The following is a 12891-nucleotide window of genomic DNA, read 5'->3' as shown; positions in this document are numbered from 1 at the left end:
TCTGTTAATCAGGTATTTCATTGTGTAAGTCGAACCAAGTTAATAACCTTGTAATTTACCTTAATAAATTTTATTAAAACAATTTGTACAGATTTACTATTGTAAAATTGGGTATGTTTTTAACTGCGATACAACATTAAGATCTCCATGTACGAATAAAACTCATAAAACTGTTATTTATCTGCCATCTATTTTTAAGTCTCAGCTGTATCTTAACTAAGCTATGCACAAGCCACAACAAAGTTGGACCTGTCAATAAAAAGGATAATATCTAGTTTCCATCAGCAATATGGGCTTTCCTTGATTCTAGCGCCACATTTGTTCTACAGAAGAAAACAACTGAAATGACAAGTAATTCTTTGAAAAGCTTTTAATCTTATTTTAAGATTTTAAATTCTTTTAAAAAAGAGAATTAGAGCATACTCACATTCCCTTTTGCGAAACTAGTATTCCAGCTTTTCGTTTTCGTGTCGGAAATTAAAATAAGACACAAGAAGACTTTAGAAAGTACGTTCCTCTAGACCTTCCTACCTCCAACACAATAGCTTTCCATGAATTTGGAAGTTTTTGTACTTGTTGAATAAAATTTATAGAAATTGTTTCACAGCCAGAAAAGGGAAGATATTTATATGATAACAATTTCTCTTCCATGCTAACTAAGAAAACAGGCTTTAATAAAAAAATATGGATTCGAATCCATATAAATTCTGGGAACCATATTGTTCCCATAACTGATGCAGGCTTTGAACTAGACTTGACACCCTTTTTCAGTTTTAAGAAGTTTTTCAAGTAAAGATAGGTTTGAGAAAGACCCAAAATCAAATAGTTCGTGGTAACAAACTGTAGTAAGGAGCGACCCGGCTCAATAGTAATCGAAACTCTAAAAAAATGGAATTTTGATACTAATAGTTACAACAAAAGAATCGCATTTTAATGCTGATTTTAAATATATAAGTTTCATCAAATTTAGTCTTACCCATCAAAAGTTACAAGCGTGAGAAAATTTGCCTTATTTTAGAGAATAGTGGGAAACGCCCCCTAAAAGTCATAGAATCTTAGTCATATGTTTTTTTGTTTTTTTTTTTAAGTAGAGCTGTGACAAAGAGTCAAACTTTAGCGTCAAGAGCGAGGCGTTGCGGAGGGGACAACCCCTTTCATACACGGAATAATTTCTGTTCGTTTTAAGTTTTAATATCGCTCCTTACTTGCAGTTAAAAGAACTTGTTTTTTTATTATTTAATTATAACCTAAGTCCTCCTACTCTCTTTTCAGTTGTTTTGTCTGTCAGTCTCTTAATTATATTTATTTCTTCTTTCTTAAAGAAAAGTAAAATACACCTTCACAGTCATTATAAATTCTAAATTACATTTATTGATGATATATATCTAATAAATATACACAGAACATCCCTAACAACATATAGGTTAAAATTAAATTAAGTAGAGAACAGAGTTTATTATATTCCGAAAGACATGCGTCATTTATACAAAACAAACTGAAAAAAAGACGGACTAGAAAATTCAATGCGTACATATATATATGCACTTCAAACCGGAGTAGAAAACAATATTCACAGAAAGATTTTGAACAAGTAATTTCGAAGACATACATAGCAAATTCCTTGATTTAAATTTGTATACAGCTTATAATGAATTATACAGATTCACTGCTTTTTTTGGTCGATATCGATTTTACAAAAAGATCTACAACAGATTATCGTGATATGTTACTTGTTATGTTTAAGCTGAAACGCTTTTTAATTTTTGAACATAAATGAGAAAAATATCGATTTGAAAACTGTTGATACCCTCATTAATCAAAAGTTTCATAAAGAGAGCCATAGAATTAAGTGGGCGGGACTCCTCATATAGTATATTATTAAGGTTCCTATGCAAAACTCGTAGTTTCCTGCAAAACATAGATCTGAACTGAGTTATAGCCATGGCAAAATAATATTTCAAAATCCTTCATGGAGCTAAGTACCAAGTTTGCTTTTGAATATACGTTTCACAAAGCTTAGATACTAAGAATATCTTAGAAATATAGAATTTTCGATTACTTTTACTAAATTTTTATAATGATAGATTGATGCATCACCCCCCTCCCGAAAAAACATTTTCCAGTTAGGTTCCAGCTTATCGGTTTGCTATGTGTGCCATAAAATATATTTACAAAGTTCAGCCATCTTCGACTCAGATCCTAAGACAAAACAGTATGCAGTTACAATTATAACTTCAAAGCTGTAAATTCTAGACTAGAGTGTTAGTCTCAAGATTTAAATATACGGGTTAATCAAAAACACCTCCTTGAATTTTACCGATAACTTGCCTGACCCAGCCTTTGGGCAAAGCATTTTGTGCCGTTGGTAGCTTATCTTTCTTATCGTCAAGTATTTCAAAAGATGGGGCTTTCACTTCCAGGACAGTATTTACGGTAGAAGTCGAATGCTGGGAACTGGTTTCACTTTCATCATCACAAGAGCTTTTATTATTTTCTCTTCGCCAGTGTTCTAAGTCTTTAAGTCTATCACTAATACTTTTCAGACCCTCTAAGCTTGGGGTTGGATAAAGCCCTTCCTTTGCTATTTTAGCTTGGGGCTTTGGTTTAGTGGGGGGAGGAGTTTTGATTGACTTTGGTGGAACCGGAGGAGGGACTTTTGGAGGAAGATAATTGTCAGAGCTTACACTTAGAGTATCATCACGATCACTATAAACGGCACTGTCCCGTAATGAATCAAGCATGGACTCAATTTCTTCAAAGGTGCGCTCGTAAATACTACCAGTTGATAATTCTGAATCGGATTTGTCAGTGTCGTCATCTAGTTTTGGGATGTTTAAAGATGACGGGATTGCATAATCCGAATAATCATTTGATGCCATTCTAGCTGCTGCTGATGGATTACCAACACCGGGGTCTTTCTTTTCGGGAACAGTATCGCCCATTATATTTTTAATCCTTTGTTTCAAAACACGACTATACTGACGTGCGAGGATGTTCACCATTTTTCCTGCGTTTGATTCTTCACATTCATCAACACCGGGAGTTACAGAAAATTTGTCGTTAGAGCCACTTCTCAAATTGGAAAACTTTGAACCAACATTTTGCATTAGGTTTTTGAGCGAAGTTTTTGAAAGAGATCGTCTATAAATTTTGTATTGAGGAATATTCAGGGAAGAGGCAACACTTTCACCGACTGAAGTCGAGTCGCTGCACTGATGATTCAGGCTATGATCGGTTTCATCATCGGTGTGGTGTGAAGCAATAGTAACTGGTCGTTTTGATTTTCTCGATATTACTGAATGTCTTTGCAGGTCACTTAGAGATGCGGAAGCATGAATTTTTGACTTTTGCTCAGCTTGATCAACAGATAGCTCGGGATCTATCCGATTGATATCACTTATTGAAAAAGATCTAGTCCTCCTAACTTCTACCATTTTGTCTTTACTGCTCCGTCGTTGATTTATGTTGTTCATTATATGGGACATTTTCCTTTGAGGAGAGAGGTTTCTCATAAAATTGTCAACTTGTTCACGGGTGAGAATTTTCCCAAATCGTTTGAAAATGTTCTTAGATTCAATTTCATCTCTCGCTTGCGGCCCAATGTCACTTTCACAGTCAGTTGCACCGTCTGTATCTGCCGCCGAGTCTGGCAAACGAAAACGGTTTGATTTTTTCCGGCGCCGCAAAACACGCTGAATTTCAACATTTTGCAATACCAATTGCCCAACAAGTTCAGCGACACTTTCAGACTTTGAGTCAGGAATATCACTTAACGCCGAGTCTTCAGTGATTCCAGAATCAGTGTTAAGGCACTCGTTAGAAGAAACTTCGGGTATTGTTGGTGGGTTGCAATCACTTTGCACGCTTGAAGACCGAAAGAAGGAGCTGCTTGGCTCGCTTTTTCGACGCCAAAATCGATTTTCCTACAGAAAAATAAGACGTTAAAGAAACACTAGAGAAAGTACTAAGTTAGAGAAAAGTAAAGCACAAAGAAAAGCTAGAGAAAAATTCACTTAACGAAGGGCTAAGTCACCTAATGAATTTAGTTCCTTGGATTTAGTCAAAGAGTTAGTCAAAAAGGGTTAATTCATCTAATGAAGGACTAAGTTACTTGGACTCAGTCAAATAGTTAGCCAAGGGGAGCTAATTCAACTAATGAAGGACTCGGTACCAACGACTTAGTCAAAGGATTAGCCAAAAAGGGCTTATCCGCCTAATGAATTTCTAAGTTCCTTGAATTTATCTAAAGGTCATGGAAACTGATGACAAGAAAGTTAAAGGGCTTCTTCGACAAAAAAAAACAAAAAAAAAAAAAAAATCTTGGCTTTCTTATAAGATCCAAAGCTATTTATGTCTTTTTACAATCTACCTCTGTATTTCTTACTACACTAGCGCTGTGCATATTTTTTACAATTTATTTGAAACGAAGGAAGCAAATTTTCATTTTTATAGAAGGGATACCAAAGCTTCAAAAATTCGATTCCCTCAACTTCCTTTGTCTTCCTGGCGTGGACAGGATTTTTCATGTGCACGGATAAACAGGATTCCTCAAAGGAGGGGGAGGTAAAGAATATGGCATTGGATTTTACAGTCCCTACCGGTGGTGCTGATTTCATGGCCCTTCAACCAGGAAGTGCAATGACAAGTTTGGGTCCAGCCATCCTGTACTTCACACGCCCCTCGTTTTTAGCTTCCCCAGATGTCTCCAGGTACCCATTTACAGCTGGGTTGACTCTGGTCAACTGACATGCCACTGACCTCTGTCAGTCATGCCACTGACCTCCGTTCCAAACCTAATAACCAGCAACATCAGGAGTCAAACCCCTGTCCTTACGGGCAAAGGATTTTAAATTTAGCGCGGTAACCACTCAGCTAGCAATAAAACTGAATAGAAACTGGTTTCTAACTCCATTTAGAAGAAATGATTGACTTTAAAATTTCCTAACTAAAAGGCCTTGAGGGGAGCATGCCTTTTTCAATACTTATTTTTTTCTATATTAATATATGCATACTTATATATGCGAACCGAAAGAAAAGAAAATTGAGTGAGTGTGGGAAAAATTTTTCATTTATTTTTTTTCCTACAGTATAGATGTGATGAATGGTAATTCTCATGTCGGCTAATAATCCTGTCAAATTAAGCCATCGATTAAATTTGAAATTCAGCAAAAAGCCAAAAGGCACTCCTGAAAAATTGTGCTGAACCTAAAAAAAAGACTATGTTTGTAGAGGTTGAACTTGTAGAGGTTGTAGAGTAGTGAATTTTACAAGCGCTATTTCTGCTTTATATTTCACCGAATGGGATGGGAGGATATGGTAAGGAAAGGCTCAAGGGAAATGGGAATTTTTTGGGAGGATGTAAAGAGGGAGGTTTCCAATAGATTGAGCTGGAGAAGGAGGAGCGTGCGCAGTTGTGTTGGCCTCAGATGATTAGGTACTGCAAAATATAACTTCGAAGACCGCACTGCCTTTCCATGACGAAAGTAAAACAGTTCAAAATAGGGATGAAAACTTTTTATTGACAGTGAACAGATACAAAATTTAACTGGATATTTCGAACACATATACAGTGTTCATCATCAGCAGTAAAACTGGTTTCTGCTTTTTTTCTGCTGATGATGAACACTGTATATGTGTTCGAAATATCCAGTTAAATTTTGTATCTGTTCACTGTCAATAAAAAGGTTTCATCCCTATTTTGAACTGTCTTACTTAGGTACTGCAATGAGGTGTTAGTAGTAGTAGTATGATGAATCTCGCAAGATACAAAGCTGTACTTTTTGTAGACAGTCCTTGGAGAAAATTTAGTGTTTATATTGGCTTTTAAAACCCATTTTTTGTGATTGTCTTGCCATTTCAATGCTCCATTTTTGTAATACAAGTATGACGACAGAATCAACAAGGAGCACACATTATTCATAGAGGTTGGCTTTTTCATTAACAGGTTTGTGTTATTCTGGCATTGACGTCAATTTAAGGAAATTTAAGGAGGAGAGGTGCAAAATGCATTTTTCAGTATATATATAGGGTAGGGGGGGGGGGGGAGTGGCAAATTTGTCGTTTCTTCAATTTTTTAGATTGCAGTGCTAAAAAGGGACTTTTTTCAATGAAAATACATCCCAATAAGATATTTCTTAAAATCTAGGGAGAGATGACCAAAAATCTAGGGGACATGCGCCCCCACCGCAGCCTACCCACCCATCCCCTTAATTGACACCACTGTGTATTAGGTTTCGGACATAGGGGGTTTTCCAGTACCTGATTCTACTGACAACACAACTAAAACATAACCGAAGCCATTTTCACGGAAATTTTGTCATCTAAACCGCGCAGTAATGATTTAATTTTGGTTTTATTTATTTTTTCCCAGAGTTTCTAGACGGTGATTTATACTTTTTTGTTGCTTTCTTTGCTTTATTTTTTGTCTTCTACTTTGCTGAGGATGGCTATTGATCACATAGTCAGAAGATTCCCTAAGGTTTTATTTTATGACTGGCTTCGGAAATAAGTCATAATTTGTTTCACGTAACTTCTTTTTTTTTATATAATTCGATTCAAAAATTGGAAAGAATTTCACTAAAATTTTGCACTTGAGTTAAGATATTATCCATTTATTTTTATAAGGGACTTCATGCTTAATCAATTGGACATCTAAAAATCCATTATACAAATAGTGGAACAAAATTTACCATGAAGAAAAATACTGAAAATTTGCATAATCCGGATACGGTGCCGTTTTTTCTTACGTTACAAATATTAGAATCTACTTACCCTCGGTTTTTCTGAGTCACTTAGTCTTCTGGAAGAACAGGATTCCGAGTCCGTATCTCTATCTCGGCTTTCGCTTCGATCCCTCGTAATAACTCCAAGGCTACGACGCAGGCGTCGAGGTAACAAAGGACTCTAAAATAATGAATAATGAATTAGGAAGCCAAAAATAGGTTTTTTTAAGGCCTATCGATATAAATTGGCAACAGAACCAGACTAGCTGTACGCCAGCCCTTAAGGAGTCTGCACACCAGAGGAATCTTCTACACAAGTCTCTCTCGCTTCGCTTATTATAGAATTAATTCTAACAAATGATCAAGAAGCTATTTTTGTTTATTTATCTACATTAAAACTGCGGTAAGCAAAAGGTCTTGACATAACACCGTTTTGTGTTGCCAAAACAAGCCCCTTTTTAGAGTTTGCGGTTAAGGAGAGTCGATACGTCCAACCCAAGTTCTGTAAAAATTTAACTACAGACAACTGGAAGTTTTCCCGCTGGAATAAACACATTATTCGTTTTTCATTTAATCAGATGGAAATCGAATTTCAGCAAACACAAAAATTTTCGAAATATATTTAATCACCGGCTATGGCGGCTATTTAATCATCGATATTACGTTATTCACTTAATTCACCAATTAATTAAGGTGAATCACCGATAAATTCTCCGGCCTAATAAATCAGTCTGAATGTGAGAAGCCCATTCAAAGAGCAGAATTTACAAATGGATACCTGATACTACCAAAATCATGCCTGATATTATTAGAATCCTGTCCGGTGTTGTCAAAATCACTTTGGGAAGTGTGAGGCTGCAGGAAAGCTTAATGCAAAATGATAAATTCACTTCAATTTGATAAATTTGGGCACACGCTTCCTAATTGAATCTACAGATGGCGTGAATATGAATTAAAATTAGCAATAACCAAAAAAGAACTCTTCATCGCGACACAGTAGCCATAATACCAGTAATGGTTCTTTGTTTTCCTGATGTGATACTGGCAGTACTGGTTGAAGAAGATTTTTGGCAACTTTACTAATCTATAAAACGAGGGGTTTTATGGGTTTTGCTGCACACGATGGAATTAATGAGCTTAATTTTTACTATTAACCTGCTAAGTCTCCATTCCTCCTTTTTCGCTACTTAGTCCTAGTCCTTAAGTAAATAAAAAAGGTAAAGAATATGACACTGGACTCTACAGTACCTACCGGCGGTGCTGATCTTCGTTTTATAGCCCTTCAGCCAGGAAATGCATTGGGGGTTGGGGCCAGTCATCCTGTGCTTTCGCACACCTTCCCTGTTTACCTTCCCCAGATTTCTACGGGTACATGTTTAGAACTAGATCGACTCTGGCTGAGCTTACAGTAACGCCACTGACCCCCGTTCCAAACCAAATAACCAGCGACAGGAAGATTTCAAGTCCAGCGTGCTAACCACTTGGCCAGGACGGCTCTAGTTTTTAGGGATGAATCCAGAGGGAGAAGTATCACTTTCAACGCGGTCATCACTTATCAAAATTTAATCCTTATTCTTTACATAAAATAATAAACATATTACTCCTTCCACTAATAGGAGGAGACTTTCACAAGGCTTTGATGACAATGTCATGAAAATCTTTACTTCTCAGGTCAGAGGAGAATAAACAAAAACTCTTTCTCTAACGAGCTTAATAACTATAGCAAAAAAGTGGAGGTTATGATGGTCAGGCAAAGGGCCCAAAAACAGTCTCCTCTATTTAGTTGTGTTTGACAGTTATTCCCTATATCTTCAAGACAAAGTTCTACTTCCTATATCATGCACCTCAAAAAACACAGCTAACAGACCACGGAGAGCATTTAAGTATTTATGAAAAATACATCCTTATACCATCATAGTGACTATAGACTGTAGCTTTGTGCTTTAGCAGTGGGTATATCCGAAAATAATTTTCTCGGTTTAAGGTTTATGCACCGAACGATCGAGATTCAAGACAAGGCCCTAAGGATAGATTTTTTAATACACTTTCCCCTCCTTCTAAATTTGCTCTTTTTATAATAACAATGCAAATTAAAGAGGCAAGTCGTATCATTAACTCTGAGCCATGCAAGCAGTATTGTCATTCCTGTCAAATTACTGTACTCGAAAATGAGCTAAACAGTACAAAGGATCAGCAAGTGGTAACACCACTTGGGCGCTAAGAGCTGTACGTGAAAACTTCCAAGTAAATTCCAGCAATTTTATTTCTCTATTTTTACGATAGTGCTGGTTTCCTTGAAAACCGAACCCCTATAAATTTTCAGGTTACTTTTCAGGACAGAGGTCACTAACTACATAGGGACAAAATTATGTAGCTAGTTTTACATCTGAACACGAGCCTAGGGATTTGGTCTGCAGGCTAATGTAACTCCCAGACCACTTCATAGCTGTTTATGGACCCCGCTTCACTGTAACTTCATCATTATAGCAAATATTATTTAAGCATATAATTTGGGTAGCCTAATAGAGTTTATATGAGAATATAGGAAATAATTGCACGTCCCTTGTTGCAATATAATTAAATTTATATTGAGTAGAAAATAGATAATGATTACAAGTATGAAAATCTTTTAATCACAAATGAAAAAAAGAGCTTTCATATTTCAATACATTGAACTAGTCCCATTGGAGGCTCGGGCCCCAAGCCCTTGGCCCTTACCATCAATTTGGGCCATTCGATGTGGGTTGGGTGTGTTATTTGATTCCCCTCCCCCCCCAAAAAAAAAACTTACATCTTTGGGACTTGTTGAACGCAATTCCTGAAATTTCTTCTCTCGGCTATTTTTCCTGTCCATCCGTCTTCTTTGCAAATATTCCGGTGCAACATGGTGCCGTTTGGTAGTACTCCTTTCCAATGTTGTTTCTAGAAAAAGGAAATAGCTACAAGTCATGTTTTTTTCTCATTTCAGTCTTTTTGTGTGACTGCAGCTTTCTTGGATAAATAAGCATGCTTCAGGTTTTTTAGATAAGAATAATTTTCAAAAGGCAAAATAAACTTATAAGCTCACAGAATATTTTAGCATAGCTAACAGAGAACTTATCTCACAATCTGAATTTGAAATAATAATGAAAATTTATTTAAATAGTACAAAAACTGCTTTATGCGGTGTTTTTTAATGGTGATATGAAGAACTAGATGTTACGGAATTTTCATTAGACAAAAGTGTTTGAAGGTTTATTTGCGAAAATAACAATGTTAGATATTTATGTAAAAGAAAAACAAAGGCGCACTAAAGACAACTTGAGAGAGGAGGGGCAGTGAGGGAGTGTCAGACAAAGAGAGAGAGGATAACAAAGGTTTATATCCAACGGCACAACTTGTTAGAGGTTTTTTTACATTTTAATTCACATATTTAAAGGTCCATTGAATAAAGAATAATGGCAAAACTCGATTGAAATTACCATTTCGCAAGTTCCAACCAAAAAAAAAAATTTTCATTCTTTTTTCCCTTTTAAGAAAAATCCTTTTCCTTAGCTAGTATTACTCAGCCCTTTTTTTTTTACTAGAATTGGGTTTATTCAGCTGTCTTTAAAGGTGATCTCCTTCAAGTCTGTTTAGTATGTTAACTCTTTTGTATATGGTGAAAATTGCCTTAGAAGTTTCTAGTAAGCAATTAACATAACTATCAACAACCTTTCAACGATTTGTTAAAGGCGTTGGCAACGTCCTTTTTTAACATTAGTTTTAAAAATAGGTCCAGGGTATAATTCAACATAACTTCCTTTAAATTACGCTCAGAACACAACAAGTTTAGTGAAAAGGTAAGTTGAGTGGATTTAAAATAAGTTTTAATAACCTTCACAGAAAATTAAAAAACCTTAAAGAAATACCTTAATCTGCAAATGAACAAAAAAAAAAAACAAAAAAAAATTCAGCTACCAAAAAATCAATTTTTTTATCTTGAAATGATAGTATGGGACCAGTCATGCCACATTTTACTTTAAGCCATGATTGCCTTATGCTTTCATTTTTAGTCCTGGAAATTTCAATTTTTCAGGGTAGCACAATTTTTTTTCGACGTATTTGGTGCCAAAAATTACAATCATAAAGCTTTTTTAAAAGTTGATTTTAACTTTTGGTAAAAAAAAAAAAAAATCAATCTTCGCCCTTAGTTTATTTTTTCAACTATCTTATTCTTTTTATTTTATAATCTTGTATACTATACAACCATGTGTGATAAATTTATTTTTAGCAAATAAAATTTTTATTTTATTAAATTTTATTTATTCTAAAACAAAGGTCTTTCAAATACCTTTCAGTATCATTAACTATTCAAGACTGACACAACAAGTAAGTTCGTAAAACTAAAGACCACGCCTTCCTATCCTTTAAAACAACCAATGCCCATTTCATTAAATTTAACCGGGTAATAAATGAAGGATGGTTTTGTCTTCGGATTCAAAATATTAGAAAAAAAAATCCAACAATTTATGGTTTTCAAAGGTGCAAACACGGACAATGAGATGATACCTCACAATACAAACCTTTTTGTGCTTGTCCAATTTCCATAAGTATTTGTTTAGCATGAGTTGGAATAACGGCTTGGTAATTTTCTAGAATAACTCTTTTGATTTGGAGGGCCCAGTCTCTTTTTTGGTCTAAGCATCTGGCCTCAAGTGTGAATTGGGTTTTCGGGTTGTCAAAAGGAATCACATGAAAGCTTAATGGTTCACCTGGCACACTTTCAACCAACATCAAATTTGAACACTAAAAAGAATGAAAAAGGGCGTCATTTCTATTAGATGTCAATTCAATAAGTATTGGACTAAAGCATCAATCCTCATAAATACTTCAAAATAAAAATACTAAAACCTAGGACCACGATTTTAACAATACCAGAGCAACATTATTGTCATACTAGTGTGGGTGTGAGCGAGGGGGGGGGGAAGGGAGTAAAACCAAAATTATCCACGACTATATATATATATATATATATATATATATATATATATATATATATATATATATATATATATATATATATATATATATATATATATATCACCAGAAATATATCCTGCGCCTAATTTAGGGTGTTGAGTTACGCTGAACATTAAAACGCAACCTTTTTGATTGATAAATCAGAGTGAAGAGTTAAGGCAGAATTTATTTTTGAAATCAGAAAAGGTGGAAAATTGGAGCAACAGTTTTGTGTTTTTGTTTTGTTTTTTTTTCAATGGGTTGACATCTAGTTTTAAGACTATTGTTAATGTAGGTGAGACTGAAGTCACGCCCTCCAAATTAAAATGAGTTCTGTTCTGCACTAACCACATCTAGTGTTTCTGGCTAGAGATGCAAAAACAGCATTGATTTAGACCTTTCAAACCAATTTCTTCCTATTTTATTTTCGAAATTCTAAAACAGAAGCGCAATGGTAAGATCAAGAAAAGTTACATTTGATTCACAAGTATTTTTTAGCACACAAGTGAAACTTAAAAATAGATGGCATGTGAATAAGTCTTCTGCTAGTTGTATCCTTACACTTCGCTAGAGTTCAAAAAGTATATTTTCAGATACAAGTTTGAACCCAATGAAATAAATATTTTTAGGCCCATTTTTAGAGAACCTATTCGATTTTTTTTGTATATTAGGCCTCCTTGAACTAGAAACTTACTAGTGTATGTTTCAAGTCGTTCAAAAAAAAATTAGGTCCCTTTTCCGGGGGCGCAACTTTTCTTGTGCAATAGGTTCCTCTTGGCCTAGCAACTTAAGGACATAAGTTTAGAGCTTAGCAAAAAAAGAAGTTTCTTATCCTTTTCAGGCCCCACATTTGAAGGAACCATACCCCCAAACTAAATTTTATCAATTAATTTCCTCTTGGCCCGGGATTTTCCGACTCCAAATTACAAACTAATCAGGGACAACTAGCTTCTTGACCAAATTCTAGGCCTCGAACTCATTCCGCCTCCAAGCAAAAATGAGTCATCATCCCTTTTAGACCAGGTAGCGGTCCTTGAGAGTTTTAAGCCAATTGAAATTGACCCCTTTTTTGGACCATGATTTAGAAGGGGACGGTATTTCCAAACGGAAATGTTTAGCGAACAGGGTCCACTAGGCCCGTAGGTGACAGTTTTAAGTTTCAAGCTGGAACAAAATAAAAGCAAAATAA

At 35.3% G+C, this 12891-nt stretch overlaps 1 protein-coding gene across 1 annotated transcript in view; it reads right to left on the bottom strand.

Annotated features, from left to right (window-relative positions):
- Nucleotides 1-1440: 1440 nt before the first annotated feature.
- LOC136027117 (uncharacterized) overlaps nt 1441-12891 on the bottom strand; it is a 206140-nt gene continuing 194689 nt past the window's right edge. The window contains exons 11-14 of the mRNA XM_065704071.1: nt 11267-11489; nt 9514-9644; nt 6772-6903; nt 1441-3923 (exon numbers count right to left, since the gene is read on the bottom strand). Coding sequence (XP_065560143.1) covers nt 2289-3923; nt 6772-6903; nt 9514-9644; nt 11267-11489 — 2121 coding nt within the window. The 3' untranslated portion in view covers nt 1441-2288. The remainder of the gene's footprint in view (nt 3924-6771; nt 6904-9513; nt 9645-11266; nt 11490-12891) is intronic.

The sequence above is a fragment of the Artemia franciscana genome, chromosome 5 (genome assembly GCF_032884065.1).
Source record: "Artemia franciscana chromosome 5, ASM3288406v1, whole genome shotgun sequence".
NCBI lineage: Eukaryota > Metazoa > Arthropoda > Branchiopoda > Anostraca > Artemiidae > Artemia > Artemia franciscana.
This window is presented reverse-complemented; position numbering and strand designations above follow the sequence as displayed.